The sequence below is a fragment of the Sapajus apella genome, unplaced genomic scaffold, assembly GCF_009761245.1.
Source record: "Sapajus apella isolate SASKATOON/1434 unplaced genomic scaffold, GSC_monkey_1.0 scaffold58, whole genome shotgun sequence".
Lineage (NCBI taxonomy): Eukaryota > Metazoa > Chordata > Mammalia > Primates > Cebidae > Sapajus > Sapajus apella.
The window spans coordinates 9,992,060-10,008,719 of NW_022436998.1; the positions used below are offsets into that span (position 1 = coordinate 9,992,060).

Consider the following 16,660-nt stretch of genomic DNA (forward strand, 5'->3'; position numbering starts at 1 on the left):
TGATTCCACATTTTCAGATATTTGTTTTAGCAACAGCCCAACTTCTTGGTACCAATTTCCTGTCTTAAGCTATTTTATGCAGCTATAATAGAATACCTGAAATTGGGGAATTTGTGAAGAACAGAAATTAACTCGTTACACTTCAGTACACTAGGACGTCCAAGGCTGAAGGGCTCACATCTGGTGAGTGTCTTCTTGATGCATCATTCCATGGTGGAGGGCAAAACATGGATGGGCAAGAAAGCACAGGCCCATGTGCAAGACAGTTCAGGAGGGCCACTCTGCAAGAGTCAAACCCACTTTTATTACAGAGTCACTCTTTCCATAGCATACTCACTCCTGAGATAATGACATGGATCCGTTCATAAAGGCACAGCCCTTCTGACCTTATTACCTCCTAATGGTCTCTATTCTTGACACTGTTGCATTGGGGATTAAGCTTCCAACACATAAACTTTTAGGAATACATTCAAACCATAACACACCTATTGAATAATTATTCTATTTATATATTCTACTCAAATCCAAGCTTATCTTTCACCTATTACCATTCAAAATTACATATATCTATATCTGAAAACCATAAGATTTATGTTAATTCTTTTATTTTATGAAATATGGCTCAGAGAAGAAGGATAGATATAAGAGGAATCTACTAATAAAATAATAGCAGAGAATAATAAGCTCATCCTTCTATCTGTAAATTCTCCCTGGGGTGACATTCTTTAAATTTGTAAGGCTTTGCCAAAGAGTTTAATATTTGAAGCAAAAGCATAGAGTAAATATAATTTGTACCGTAACAATAAACTAGGATTCAGAATTCTTCAGAATATCTTATGCCAGCTATAATGGAATGTAGAGAATATTACCTGTAATGACTAGATGGAGCAAAAGCCATCAGTCATGTTTTAACATTTAGGGGAATGAATTCATTCAAATGTGGAATATGGAAGACATACAGGTTACTGCTGAATCTCAGTTCCACTAAGAAACACAAAGAAACAAAGGAAACACAGCAGAAAAAAATAGCAATATATATCCTGCTGCAATTACTTTTTCTTCCCTTTCTCTTTCATTGATTTTATGTATTAGGTTGAACCATAGAAAATTGTCAATATTTGGCTGTTTTTAACCTGCAGAAACGCAGTTTTATTTGGCTTAATCTAATAAACATCTGCTTTCATTGTCACTGAAGTATGCCATAGAAAGTGAAGTCTGTATGTCAGATAAAAAATTCATTATACAATCAACCCAGCAGAAGTAATGAAAAAAATTGTGAAAATTGAATTTTTCCAACTTCTTCATTCTCTATTTACTTATTGTGTTTTTCCGGTGATATAGATTGAAGAGGATATGCAGTCTCTCGGGAAGTGAATTAATATAATGAATGGAAATATCCACTCACATGACCAGGAAGAATAAACCTTGGAGGTGCTTTTTGGACAGCACTTATAATTTTTCTGCCTAGAGAATTGTTCTCTTTTAGGTCATGTCACGAGTCCATTTTATTGTAAGAAACCACACTGCCTTGGGTAGACTCCAGAAAGAGGATTTGCTTTAAACTCAGGACTATGCTTATCATGAGTTGATATATAGTCTTAATAATACATTGACTTTTATGCATTTTTTTAATTACTCCTTTATTTTATATCATAGGATTCTTAAAGACAGAGATTATATTTTCCATTTAGAAGAAATTGTTCTTTAATATGTGAATTCCTTAATGCATAAATAGGATTTAGACATTAAATGGGATTTATACACTACATCCCATTTATACATTAAGTGACATTTCCTTCAGTATGTGAAAAGGCCATCAGTATAGGTATTCCAAAATTATTAATCCAGTTTTCTTAAAACTTTATTCTATCATGACTACAAACTGTTTCCTCTACTTGAGTTTAAGCTCTCTAACTAACTTTAGAGATTTTATTTAATATGGTAAAGGAAAAGGGGAAAAGAAAGTTAGTGAACCTTTAAAAAAAAAATCCTGAGAACTACCTCCAGCCACTGAATGATGTGGCCCTGTTTCTTCTCTGTCTTCTATGGTCTCTGCCTTCTTTTACTCAATCTCTCAATTCAACCTTGTTTGTGTTACAATAACCTCTTTCCTACTTCAAGGCTATTGTATGTGTTGTTCAATCATGTGTTACTTAAGGATTGGGACACATTCTGAGAAATGCATCTTTAGGCAATTTCATTATGCTAGCATTGTAGAGTCTACTTATATAAATGTAGGTTGTATAGCCTACTATATACCTAGGCTCGATGGTGTAGCCTGTTGCTTCTAGGCTAGAAACCTGTACAGCATGTGACTGTACTGAATACTGCAGGCAATTGTAACACAATGGTATTTGTGTATCTAAACACAGAAAAGACATAGCAAAAATATAGCAGGAAATTTAAAAAATGATGCAGCCAAATAGGGCACTTACCATGAATGAAGCTTGCAGGACTGGAAGTTCTTCTGGGTGAGTCAGTGAGTGATGAATGAATGTGAAGGCTAGGACATTACTGTACACTGTTGTAGACTCTATAAGCACTGGATACTTATGCTACATGAAATTTATAAAAATATTTTTCTTTCTTCAATAGTAAGTTAACTTTATCTTATTATAATCTTTTTACATTATAATTTTTTAAATTTGTTTCTATTAATTCCTAAAACACAATTTGGCTAGCTGTACAAAAATATTTTATTCTTTACATATTTATTCTATAAGCTTTTTTCTATTCCTAATTTATTTTATTTTTTACTTTTTGAACTTTTTTGTTAAAAGACACAAACACAGTAGTGTAGGTCTACACAGGGTCGAGATCATCAATATCACTGTCTTCCACCTCCACATCTTGTCCTCTTGGAAGGTCTTCGGAGCGGTAACACACATGGAGCTGTCATCTTCTATAACAGTGCCTTCTGGAATACCTCCTGAAAGACTAGTCTGAGGCTCTTTTATATTAAGCCTTTTTTTAAAAACAAAAAAGTAGGAGTACTACCCTAAAATGACAATAAAAAGCATAGTATAGTAAATACTTAAACTGATAGCATAGTCGTTTATTATCATTATCAAGTACCATGCAAGGTACATAATCGTATGTCCTATACTTTTATACAACTGGCAGCACAGTAGGTTTGTTTAGGGCTATGATATTACTAGATGACAGGAGTCTTTCATGAGACTATTGTTATATATGTCGTCTGTTTGTTGACCAAAATGTCATTATGTGGTGCATGACTGTGCATGCTTCCTGGGGAACATTTCTCCTGACTCTTCATCTTGAGAACTCCAACTCCACCTTTGAGTCTTAGTTTCTAATGTCCTTACAAAAGTTGTCTGTCCTAGTTGCTGAACCAGATCCTCCCTATTAGTTACCTGATTGCATGCTATTTGATCAATGTTTCCATTAGAGTAGTCCCCACTTATCTGCGGGAAAAACTTTCTAAAACCTCCAGTGGTTACCAGAAACAGATGATAGTCTGGAACCAATTGCTGTCAACTGGAACACTTTTCTGTTTGTGTCTTCCACCCACAAAAGTACTATCTTTTCTATCTTAACTAAGCACTTATCATGTACTATGGCCATAACTTTTGCAGTTTGAGTGCAACAGCAAAACTAGCACAGATTTACATTCCTTCTTCACAATTTCACAGACAGAAGATATGTTTTTATCATAGATCTTAGCAACCTCAACATATGACCTTTTATTCTTTCTTATAAAGTCAAGAACTTTCACCTTTCACGAAGGAAGCACTTGAAGGCTTCTCTTTGGCATATCAGAATTGCCAGCATCACTACTTTTGCACTTTGGGACAGTGACGTGACAGTTGATCTAACTGAGATGGCTACTAAGTGGCTAATGGGTAGGGAACATCTACAGCAGGGACACACTGGATAAAGGGAAGATTCAAGTCCAGGGTATGATGAAGCAGGATGGAGTAAGACTTAAGTAAGCTACTTAGAATGGCGTGCAATTTAAAATGTACGACTTGTTTCTGGAATTTTCCATTTAATATTTTTGGACTGAAGTTGACGTAGGTATCTGAAACCTAGAGTAGCTGAGTGAAACTGTGGATAATGGTGAGGGGAGCTGTTAGTGGGGTGGGAGAGGGCTACTGCATGTGTTTGTGTACTAATTTGATATCTGTCCGCACTAGACTGCAAGGTCAGGTATTCAAAATATATTAGCCTTCGGTAAATATTTGTTAAAATAATTGCTGGTTTATTATTATTATATTCATGAGACATATAAGTACTTCATAATAAGTGTGGCTTTTCTAATTTAATAAATAAAAAAGATGAGAAGAATAAAGTGTTCGTAAGCCTATTCACCAAGATACTAACCTTAGCTCCTGGTAGATGGTGTTATGGTATTTTTGATTTTCTCCTATTTTTTGTTTGTTCTTTTTGTAGTTAATATACAGAAATAGTTCTTTTGCTTTTTTTTCTTTGTAGAGGTGGGGTGTTGCTATGTTGCCCAGGCTGGTCTCAAATTCTTGGGCTCAAGTGATCCTCCCACTTAAGTTTTTCAGGTAGTTGGGATTACAAGTGCATGCCACCAAACACAGCTTTGTAGAAATATTTCTTGAGCATAAAAATTGTTCTTATTCTTTAAAAATGCTGCTGAAGGATAATGGAGATTTTATGGATGAACTGAAGTAGAAGGTTCTTAGAAGAGTCAGCTGCATGTGCATAGGCATGGACAAAATTAACAGCTGGCATATTTTGAGGACAAAGTTATCTGCCACAAGCACAGTGGAGGGTCATCAGCATAGTGCCTAGAAAGTTATAGATCAGATACTTGGAGGACCTCTAACTATAAATGAAAACATTGAAACTTTTCTTGTCTTCTTTAAAAGTTCTTGGGCAAAGAGTTGACATGACTCAATTTACATTTGAAAATGTATGGTAGAGTGAGATATGGACTAGAAGAGAGAGAGAGTAGAGGTGAGGGGATCACTTAGGAGGCCAGATTGGTGGTCCAGGGCAGAGATGGTGATGGCCCACAGTAGAGCCATACCTGTGGGAATGTGAAGGAAGTATGGATATTAGAGAAAGACAGAGATAGAGCCAATATGACCAAATATATGCAAGAGAGATGGGGAAGAGTAAAAAGTGAGTCCAATCTTTTGAGCCTAGGTGAATGCAGTATTGCTGATGCCGTTTACCATGATAGGGAGCCCAAGGAAAACAGTGTTGAGGTTAGGAGAAAATGAGTTATGTCTGAATCAGAGGTCACAATGCGACTTCCAGAAAGGATTGTATAGTAGGAGAGAGGTAAAAGTTAGAAACGAAGACTTACAGGTCATTCATATAAAACTAATAGTTGACATCATAGTGTTATGTGAGTTTTCCTCAGTGAGAGAAGGTAGGGCTAGGAAAAGGAAAGCCCAAACAGAATTTTGGGAAAATACCTATCATCAGTGGACTAGGGACAAAATGTCAAGAAAACAAATTGAGAGGGTGGTGTCAGAAAAGAATTGGGAGATTAATTTATTATATAGATACTTAGGGAAGGGGATTACTAGAGACAAAGTATATAAAAAAGGGTCACAGGCTTTCCAGATGTCAGAGAGTCCTAAAGTGATAATGATCATGAGCATGATGATTGTAGCTAACATTTATTGGTTGATCACTCTGTGCAACCATGATTAGAAGGTATACAATTATTTGCATGTGTGAGTTACTTGTTTACTTAGATGATGGGTTTTATTACAGTGTTGGGGGATAAATCATGTTGGAATAGTTTCAGGACTTAGTGGAAAGTGGAATTAGTGATTGACCTGATACGACTTTTTCTTGAAGCACGCTAATCTGCTACAGGATCCAATTTCAAATAGCACAGTCAGATTTACCACCAACTCTACAATTCTTGTTCATAATTAATTCAATACTATAATTTTATTTTATGTGACTCTTTGAAAGTTTGTCATGTCCTATCAATTTTGATTATCCTACCTCTTGTAGTAAGATTGCTTTTGATTTTGAGATGAAAAGAATTTGCTTTGTACTGTGTGAACTAAACTGGGGACATTAAACTGCTGCACATGGCAGAGAGTGAAGAGCTGTGACCCCTGGATGGCTGTAAGCTCATAAGCAATTGGAGTAGTGTCAGTTTCCATGAAGGCTGGCACTGGGAGTGTGCTGGGATTCTGTTGATGGCAGTCAGGTTGCTCCAGAGCTGAAAAGAGAGAGCCCCTACTCTTGACAGCTACTTTGCATCAACTGTGTTCTGCTTTGGCCTCATACACTCTGTTTGTTCCCCTGAGATATCAATGAACCATAGAGTTCTTTCATAGCCATGAGACACAAGAGAATTGCTTTAGAACAAGAAGAGTCCATGTGAATTCTCCGTATGGATTATTCAGATACTGACAGTGACGCCACTTTGGGATACAGCGATGATGAAGATTCCAGTGATGAAGTTCAAAGAATATCAGAGTCAGTGCACAGAAACCTATATTTGCAAATATTTGGGGATATTTTCATGCTCCATAATTTCATTGAAAGGAATTTCTAACTCATCTGAACATGCTTAAAAAGAGAATACTACTAAACTGCATAGCTTTGATTGTAATTATTAATCAATAGCAAGTTTGTGAGAATACTTGTTAATCTGCCAAACAGTAGCCACTTTTGCAGTAGTGCTTTTAAAAATGTTTATTAACTATCACATAGAAATCAACTAATACAGAGGCGCAGAACTAGATAAACCTGAGATTTTATTTTTAAAGACAATTTGCATGTTGGACATGGACTGCTTTGTAGATAGATATTTATTTATTTATTGTAAAAAAGCAAGAATAGTGTGTTGAATGTTCAGAGCTAATGTGTGTTTGGTAAAAGTTTTTAATTAAATAAATTGAGCATTATAATTCTGGTTATAAGATTCTCTTGTGTTCAATATTTCATTAAAATATCAAGAATTATTCTATTAGAAATTATTAAATACCCTGATCTGTAAAAAAGTAAAAATGAAAGTTTAGTTTTTAAAAAAATAACAGTTTTCTCCTTTCTTCCCTTTTCCTACTTCTAAACCACTATTATATGAAATGCCTTCTAACTTGGTAGATGTTTTGTGTGAAACCAGCATCATAACATCTATGTATGGATAAAAATACATTTAATAACAACACAGAGTTAATAAGACCTTTGTATTATATAAATATGTAATATTACATCTTTAAATCCAAATGATATTTGCTTTTACCATGGTCCTTGGACCCATAAATGATATAAACATACATAGTAAATCACAGTGTTGTCAGCTTCTATCATTAACATTCTCTCTTTAGAAGTTAGAAATTTCTACTCTCTCTCCTAAAATGAGAGATTAATACATGTTATATATTAATATCAAGGATTTTGTCTCTATCTCTAGGAGAATTAATACATGTTATATATTAGTATCAAGTATTTTGTCTCTGTATCTATATTTTGTCTCTATATCTTAGAAAAGAGGGTATCTATAAATTCTGATTTTAAGAGGTAAAAGCACCTTAATAATAGAAACAAAATGACACCATAATGGCAACATAAGTTTGCCACTGAATGAGCTTGGCATTGAAAAGTTCCCCATTGTTAGGCAATATTATTAAAAAGCAATATAGCAGGCTAGGACATAGGTATGGAAGGGAATTCTAACAATTTTAAAATCAAAATGATCCTTTCATATTAGTTTTACATTTGGGAACACATAACTCTTAGTGCTGGTTCTGTGAACAAGTAAATATAATTTTCATAATGATGGACAGAGAGACATGAATACTTACTGCTGAAAGGTTATTCTGCATTTTAATGAATGTAGAATTAAAATCTGATAGCTGAGTACATAAACAGTGTACTGTTGTGGAAAGAACATGACTTTAGGGACAGCCAGATCTGTGTTCAAATTCCAGAGCTGCAACTCACTAGCTATATCTGACTTTGGGTGCATTCCCTAACCTCTATTCTCAGGTATAAATCTGGTGTGAAATCACCACCCTTTGTCATGTACAACAAATAAGATTTGTATGAAATCTTTAATATTGTTCCTGACATGTACTATGTGCTTAATAAATGGCAACTATTATAATTTATTGTTTAATATGTTGGGTTTTCTTTCCCCGATGTGATGCTTCTTTTCAGTTTTAATATATGTCACTTTACTGGGTACTACGCCTGGCTGTAGGCCATACTTATTTTCCTTTTTAAAGTAAAATTTTATATTTCTATTAACTATGTCACTCTTCTGATCTTTATATTTCCCAAATCTACATTAAAAAAACACTAATGTGTCTTCTTTTTGTGGCATGGAAATTGCATTCAACTTTAAAAGTATATCTAATTTAGGCCAGATAATATGAAATTCTGAAATATTATAAATTTGTGATGAATACACTTTTAAAAATTCATATGCACAGAACATATCTTCAAAATTAAGTACTATTTTGTATTTATTATATTTTTAAAGAATGTGGGCAATTTCTTAATAGTCAAATGGAAATATATTTCAGGGAAAGCTAAATTTAATATGATATTTTCTATGCTGTGATGGTGGTTTGTTTATTATTGTTGTTAGTTTGTTTTTGGCTGACAGCAATTGGTAGAAACTTATGCTGCCATGAACAACTTAGAAATAAGTCATTCACACAATTTATGAAGCACCAAATGGGCACTACAGAAGTTTCCTGCCTGTTGTGTTCACATTACCAAAAATTCTCAGTAAGAAATTGATAATAAAGTGAAAATATATTGTTTACATCTATGGGGCAGAAAGAAAATCCTCACTGTGTTTCTGGGTAGGAGTGTTTTATGAAATACAAGGTAGAGCCTCCACAAAGGCAGGCATGAATGTGTTGGGGATGAAAAGAATTAGAAATAATAAATAGCAGACCATAGTTCCGCTGGGCCAGGCACTACGATGAACTTAACTTTATCTCTTTTAATACCACACAATGAGTGGGTACTCTTATTCCCATTTTACAGATGAGGAAATTGAGACTTTCACATAGCTTGTGAATGGAGGTGGGTTTAACATCAGAATAGTGCAACACGAAAGCCTGAGCTCTGCCTTCTTACCCCAGGGCTCAGGAGTATGATGTCTGTGCTGTAACTGCTTTAAACACTAAGCATCTTCTATGTGTGAGGCATTTGGGATGAAATGGGGACCAAAGCCAGCAGTGGTCCCTGTCCTCATTGAGTTTATTGGGAGGAAGACAGAGTTATTAACCAAATGACTGCATAAATACATGTATTAATATAAATTACAAATGGTGATACATGCTTGGATGAAGAGGTATGTAGGAGTGTGAGAAAAGATGCATAAGAAACCCAACCCAGTCAATTCAGGATGGCATCCCTGAGGAAGGGGTATGTAGGCTGGGATTGAAGAGATAAGAAGGGGTGAACTAAGCAAACATTAAGAGAGGAACTTCCTAGGCCTGGGGAAAGCATGTTAAGAACTCATGGCATGAGGGCGATGATGTTTATTAAAAGGAGGCCAGTGGCCGGGAGAGGTGGTTCATGCCTGTATTCCCACCACTTTGGGAGGCCAAGGCAGGTGGATCACCTGAAGTCAGGAGTTTTAGACCAGCCTGGCCAACATGGTGAAACCCTATCTCTACTATCTATACAAAAATTAGCCGGGCGTGGTGGTGGCCACCTATAATCCCCCTAATTTGAATCTGGGAGACGGAGGTTGCAGTGAGTCAAGTGCCACCTCACCTCACTCCAGCCTGGGAGACAAGAGTAAAACTCTGTCTCAAAAAAAAAAAAAAGGCCAGTTTGAATGGAAGGCAGGGAATGTGAGGGAGACACTGGGAGGATTGTACTGGGAGTTAATGAGACTATAACAAACATTTTAGGATAACATAGTATGGTGGGTGGAGTATATACAATAAGTGATAGCCTTTTACAAAGAATAGGGCAATCAGTGAGAAACAATGAAAAGGAAGGTTACTCATAAGATAAACATAATATGAAACACATAAGAATACAGTTTTTTAAATATCAGGACCCAAGTGAAAGAAATTATGAAATTGTATTTAAAGATATGAAATTATATCTGAACAAGTAGAAAGTCATGCCATGTTCTTACATGGGAAAATTAATATCATCAGAAATAACATGTTTTAATATAAATGAATAAATGTTAATGTAATACAACTTTACTAGAATCCCAAGGTGGATGTTTCAGAAGTGGAAGATAATTTTAAAGTCTATATGAAAAATGAATGCTTATGAATATTATCAATGAATTTCTTAAAAATAAATGCTTAAGAATATCATCATGCCATTTCTGAAAAAATAATTTTAGTAAGGGAGAACTTGCTTTGCCAAATATTAAATACTAATAGTTAATATAAAGCAACGGTAATCTGAACAGCATGGTATAGCAACAGTGAAAGACAAAGAGATCAGTGAAAAATAGATTTCAGAAATATATGTCAGAATGTAGTGTGTTTCGAAAGTATAAAAAGTTAGTGAGAACATCTTTATTCTTAAAACCTTAAGAGCCTGTTATTAACAGATGTGATGATTTTTGGTTTATAGACTGTATTATTAATTCTATATTATTTCATATGTACCTTTCTCTTTAATGTATTCCAAACATATTCATCATTAATTATATTAACTTAGAAATGTTATTATTTTTGGAAAAAGTAAATTTTCAAGTATAACTTATTTTATAATTTTTTAACTATTTTTTAAAAATTTCATGGGTACATAATAGGTGTACATGTTTATGGGGTACATGAGATGTTTTGATACCTCAGGCATGCAATGTAAAATGAGCACACTGTGGAGAATGGGGTATCCATCCCTCAAGTTTTTATCCTTTGAGTTATAAATAATCCAATTATATTATTTAAGTTATTTAAAAATACACAATTTAGCTATTATTGACTATCATCATCATATTGTACTATCCAATAGTAGATCTTATTCATTCTATTTTTTTGGTACCCACTACCATGTTACCATGACAGTGATACTATTAAATTTTTAGTAGCTGAAAATGAATTGTGAATATTAATTTATCAAATCCACCTTTGGATAAATCAAACATAAGATACCAGGATAGATTTTTAAAGGTTTAAAAGGTTGATAGATACTAATCCAGGAACAAATTAAATGCATATAAAGAGACAATATTTATATGTTTCTCTCAATGTGACTTAAGATTTGTCAAATACTCTTAAAAAACCATAACCTCTGGTATAGATGAATGACTATGTGACATAAGTTGCCAAAATGTTAACCACATAAAAACTGGGTATTTAAGGAAATAATTTAAACAGATCAATTGTTCTCAAGGATATAATGATAAATTCATATACAATTGGATCAGATACTCAATTTCTAGAAGTATAAATTCAAATTCTTTAAAATCTTTACGTATGTATATTACTATCTTGATCATTATCCAACTATTTTATTAATTCCCCCAAAGGGAATGATATCAAATATGTCCTACTTGTGTGAGTGAAATTTCAAATTTGAAAATTGTAACTATTATAATTGTGAAATTTGTATGATTAATGACAAGAGTAAGATGATTCCTCAGAAAAAACATTTGAAACATAAACAAAGCTTAAACCTGGAGGTGGATAAATCAGAAGAGTTTATATAATGTAAATTGTTTCCTGAATTAATCACAATGGACACCGTGCTTTGATATTAAAGATTGTTTGATATTTATTTGAATGTCTCTATTTTTTATATAGGGAAGATGTGAGAACAGCAAACGTAATTGCTGCAGAAGCTGTAACCTGCCTTGTGATTGACAGAGAGTAAGTACATTGTTTTATTACGTGAGTTACACACTCATATCAGCAACACACATGAGTTCCTGGAATTAGACACCATTTTATGGAGCTGTTAATACTTGCTTTATATCTTTTCATTTTTGAATGAGTGCTATATTTGACTCTTATTCCCTATTATTCTTAAAGGTGGCTGGCTCTGCCATTCTAGCTTTGTGATCTTTACCAAGGTACTTAACCACTGTGTACTTCAGCTCAGCTCATTTGTATACTGGGTTAATAAAATATCACAGGGATATTTTGAGGATTAATGAGAACAGGTGAGTAAAACATTTGTCCAAGTGTCTTTTACTCAGCCAATGCTAGTTACTTTTGTGCATTTTTAGAATTATTATTCTGTTCTTGTTAAGAAATAGATTCTTCTTTGAGTATGTTTTAGTTATCCCCTCTATTATCGCATCTCCAGACTTCCGTAATAGAAGTATTTAGGGAAGATACTTTTGGAGAAATAATCAGTTCTAGACATAGGCATATATTTAAGGCCATTAAAAATTTGTCTGATAATGTCTATCCCTGTTTCTTCTCTCAATTCTGACTTGCTCTTTTCATTACCTAGATGCTTTATAGGTTAAACTACACGTCAGATTATTGATTCTCCAAGAACATGGTTAAAATGCCTACATACTTTCTGGAAGTAGTCAAACAGACTTTTCTTTGTTGTACTGTATGTGGATAAATTTATCAGAATAGCCAAGCACCTGACCAAAAAAATCTGTAAAATATCCATTTTAGTGGAGCCATTATAACTGGAATAGGCAGTGAGGGTCCATGTAGAGTGAACCTGAGGGGTCATATATGATCAGCCTAGAATGATGGAGCTTGATGCCAAGCTCAGAGGACTCTGGATGGAGAAGAATTCTACTTGATTCACAAATCTGACTTTTAGAGGTCCTTCTATGCTAGATCACTAGAACCAGAGCAAAGATACAGTTGAAGAATGATAGTAATATCCATGGATATTTCTGAAATTGTTATATTTTATCTGGTTTCCCAAAACAATAATTACTGATTCACTGTTCCGCTCAACTCACATTTACTGAGGATCAACCATGTACAAAGCATTGTACTGGAAGAAGAATCAAAGGAGCAGCACAGATGCTGGTTTTAGGAGTTAGCATCTAATAGGGATGTCTCATATATAAAAATAACCATCCCATGAGGCAAAAAAAAAAAGACTTTGGAATAAATTTTTAAGGGAATTCAGAAAAGAGTGAGTACTTTTGAGAAGAGTCAGGGAGATCTTCAAGTGAGAATTTGTAAAGGTAATTGGCAGAGGTGTTGCAAAAAGTTCCCAAGCATGCTGGCACTAGTTCACTGAAAAAATTGAATGTGGGATAAGGGCAGCTCTGAACATTTTATTGCAGCAAAAAGATATCACCCATAACAATGGATTTAATAGACTCATCTGAGAATTCTGTGTAAAAGGAATTAGAGGGAGAGGTTAGAGACAAAATATTTGGTTAGGAGTCTAAATTCAGTTGGTGATTATTCATAAGAGGAACCCATAAGAAATGAATAGGTAAAATCAAAGGGTTTTAAGTCTTACTGAATGTGAAGAGCAAGGGAGAAATTAGAAATGTCATTGGGATAGAAAAGACATAAAAGGAAAATAGAAAAATCAGTTTGGCAGGTATAATGACATTCCACCAAGAATATAATGCATTGGACATACAATATCGAACACTCAAGAATGGATGTCCTGCAGGAGACAGGAAATGTGGACAGAAACTTTTCTTAGAATTAACTTAAAATTAACTTTAGAATTGCCTGCATGTGGTTAGCAGCTGAAGCGATGAGACAGGACAGAATTGTGTGAAAGAATAGAGAAGACGATTACAGAGCCAAGGTTAGATTTGGGAAAGTCCTTTCGTTTAAGCATTAGTCAGGGAAAGTAAAACCAGTGAAGAATAATGAGATGTTAGAAATCAGAGCAGTATAGGAGACCCCAGAAAGCAAGAGGGTATTTCATGAGAAAGGAGATGACCACAATGTTAAAAGCTGAGAGGCATGCAGATAGAAAAAAGGGCAATAGATTTAGTCACCTGGGAGATAACAGTTTTATTAAAGTGGTAAGGGTGGAATCCAGATTACAAAGTATGAGTGGGTGAAAAGGAGGTGAGAGCACTGAGCCTACAGTATGCAAGTATCGAGAAAGATGTAGCAAATGAAATACTAAAGGGAATATTTGATAAATGGGGCCCCAGGGGAGGAAATTGTGAGCAAATGAGGAAAGGTTCTTGGAGAGCATATATATGTGTATTTTTGATTTTCTGAAAAGTGAAAAAGAGGCAACATAGAAAATTTGCAGAGAAATGCTGGGATGTAGATAAGGATAGTTGTGGGAACTTGGATGGACTTAATCTTGCCATTTCTCTCCTTATCCAAACATAGGCATATACAGTGTGCATTGACAAGTGAATGGATGTGGTCAAACAAAGCTCAATACTTGAATTTTGACTGCACCATTTTATAGGAATATGGATAAATTAGTTAAATTCTGGGCCTAAGTTTTCCTGTATGCAAAATTGGATAACATTATTGAAATTATAAAATTGATTTGAAAATAAAACAATATAATATATGTAAACATCCATGCACAGCACAAGACATGAAATAAGCACTAAATAAATATACCCTTCCCTCACACTATTACAAAGTGTGAGTGGGTACAAAGGTGTAGGATTTCCTTGGATTTAGCAATGTTACTCCCTACTCAGTGTTAGTTTATTTTCAGGATTATATACAGAGAAGACACTTTGAGAGAGGTCTGCCTTATGCACAAATACAGAGAAATCAGCTTGGGTCTAAGAATTCAAAAAGTACATTTGTACAGTCTTAGCAGAGAAGTTGGGCTTCCCACCAAATGTTCAATTCATAGCTTTAGTTTTTTTTAAATGTAACTGTAACTGAAGGATCCTGTCAAAAGCCTGCTGCTAACACCTAATTTATCGCCAGTTAGAAGAGCACCAGGGCTTCATCCCATGCAAACAGATGGCAGACATTAGAACTGTCAACAAAAGGAGTTTCCTTCACAAATTTACAAGCGAGGTACCATGTTCCATAACCCAGTGATTATTCTTTATCATTCCAGAGGGAGAGCAAAAGAACATTATTGTAACTAATCATGCATGTCAGAATTTTTTTAAATGCTTATTGACAAACTAGAAGATGATAAACAGATACATGGTGTCCTCAAAAGGCATTCTCTGAATATTGGTTTCTTGTAGCCTACTCATTATCTTAACAAGTATCTGCAGTGATGTCAAAATTTGTTAATATAATATAAAAGAATATTAGTCTAACAGAACCATCCATTAATACATTTCCTAAATATATAAAAAACAATTGAGTACCTTTGGTACCTCTTATTTTGGAATCTGTGAAAAGAAATAAATATAAAACTAAGTATCCATTGGGGATTGGCTCAAGGACCCGCAGTGGATACTAAAATCCATAGATGCTGAAATTCCTCATATAAAATGGCATAATTATTTGCATATAACCTATGCATATGTCTCCTATACTTTAAAATATATCTAGGTTACTTATAATACCTAGTACAATGTAAATGCTATGTAAAAACTTGTTACACTATATTGTTTAGGAAATTACAAGAAAAAATTTCTGTGCATGTTCAGTACAGATGTAACCATTGTCTTTTTTTGCTAAATATTTTTGATCTATAGTTGGTTGAATCCACAGATACAGAATGCATGAATGTGAAGGCTGACCATACACTTTTGTATTCTCTAATAAGTTATGCAGTGTCTACTTATTCATTGTTATGGGAAGCTGTTTAGGCTAGAAGTTCTATTAAGATATTTGATTTTTTTTGGCACATTGAGGATCATTTTGATAATTGTTCAAAGGCAACAACTTATAATTACTAGTAAATCTTAAAGAGTTGTGTGTTTTTCCCCAGGAAATTGAGATCTAAATTATTAGAGTCCTAACTCTATCCCTGATTCACCATGTAGCCACTGAGATACATCTGTATTGATTTTGAAAACTGAAATATTTTCACGCTGGATGATAAATAGCACTGGTCTGAGTATTCCCTGCATGTCTCTCCCACTTCTCTGCTTCCCAGGTTGTCTGATTGCCCCCTACTCCTAGGACATTCTTCTTTAGTCCAGCAAGTAAGGAGGTGACATCTGGCAAACGCCAGGACCAGTGTCCATTTATTTTGGTCAGTTCCTGTCCACTAATTATTTTCCCTATCGCCTCTGATCATGTCAGGATAAAATATAATGTCTTATTACCAATGATTTTCATGCTTTTGTTTTACCAGGCCCATGTTTAAATAAAATCAATTAGAAAGAAAACAGAGGAATTTTTTTGGCTGTCATGGAGGTAAGACTCCTAAAGGATCCAGGAGTCTTCATTCTTTCCCTCAAAATCACTCCAGGTGATTCTTGAGGCCATCATGGGACCCTAGAAGACACTAAGAATGATTTATATACCACATATGGCTGATCAGGCCCCTACCATCAGTGACGCTCTGTGATATTTTTTCATACCATGGGGCCAGCTTTGTTATTGGGACAGTCTAGGAAGTGGAGACCAAGAACAAACCCAGAGTAAATGCAATGTGATGGAGCACAAAAACGATGAAATTAGGAGGGAATATCAAGCACAACATTGTAGGGCATTGCAAGTGGCAATCTCTGAAACTGAGATATGTCTAGATATCATGTTTCAAGTTTTTGACCTCCCAGAACTATAGTCACCTGGCATATTCATGCCATATATTTAAAAATGTACCCAGACTCTTACCATAATTGGGGAGCAACTCATAATACCAAGGTTAGCCTTAAGGTCTGTAAATAATAGAGTAGCAAATAGATTACTGA

At 34.6% G+C, this 16,660-nt stretch overlaps 1 protein-coding gene across 4 annotated transcripts in view; it reads left to right on the top strand.

Annotated features, from left to right (window-relative positions):
- The window catches only part of PRKG1 (protein kinase cGMP-dependent 1), a 1,332,247-nt gene that overhangs the window by 1,153,861 nt on the left and 161,726 nt on the right, over positions 1-16,660 (top strand). For 3 of the 4 annotated variants that reach the window (XM_032245676.1, XM_032245675.1, XM_032245677.1), the window contains one exon: positions 11,709-11,774. In XM_032245676.1, the coding sequence (XP_032101567.1) occupies positions 11,709-11,774 (66 nt within the window). Of the gene's footprint in view, positions 1-4,919; positions 6,442-11,708; positions 11,775-16,660 lie in introns of those variants that run through there. The other variant, XM_032245678.1, reaches the window with a different exon arrangement.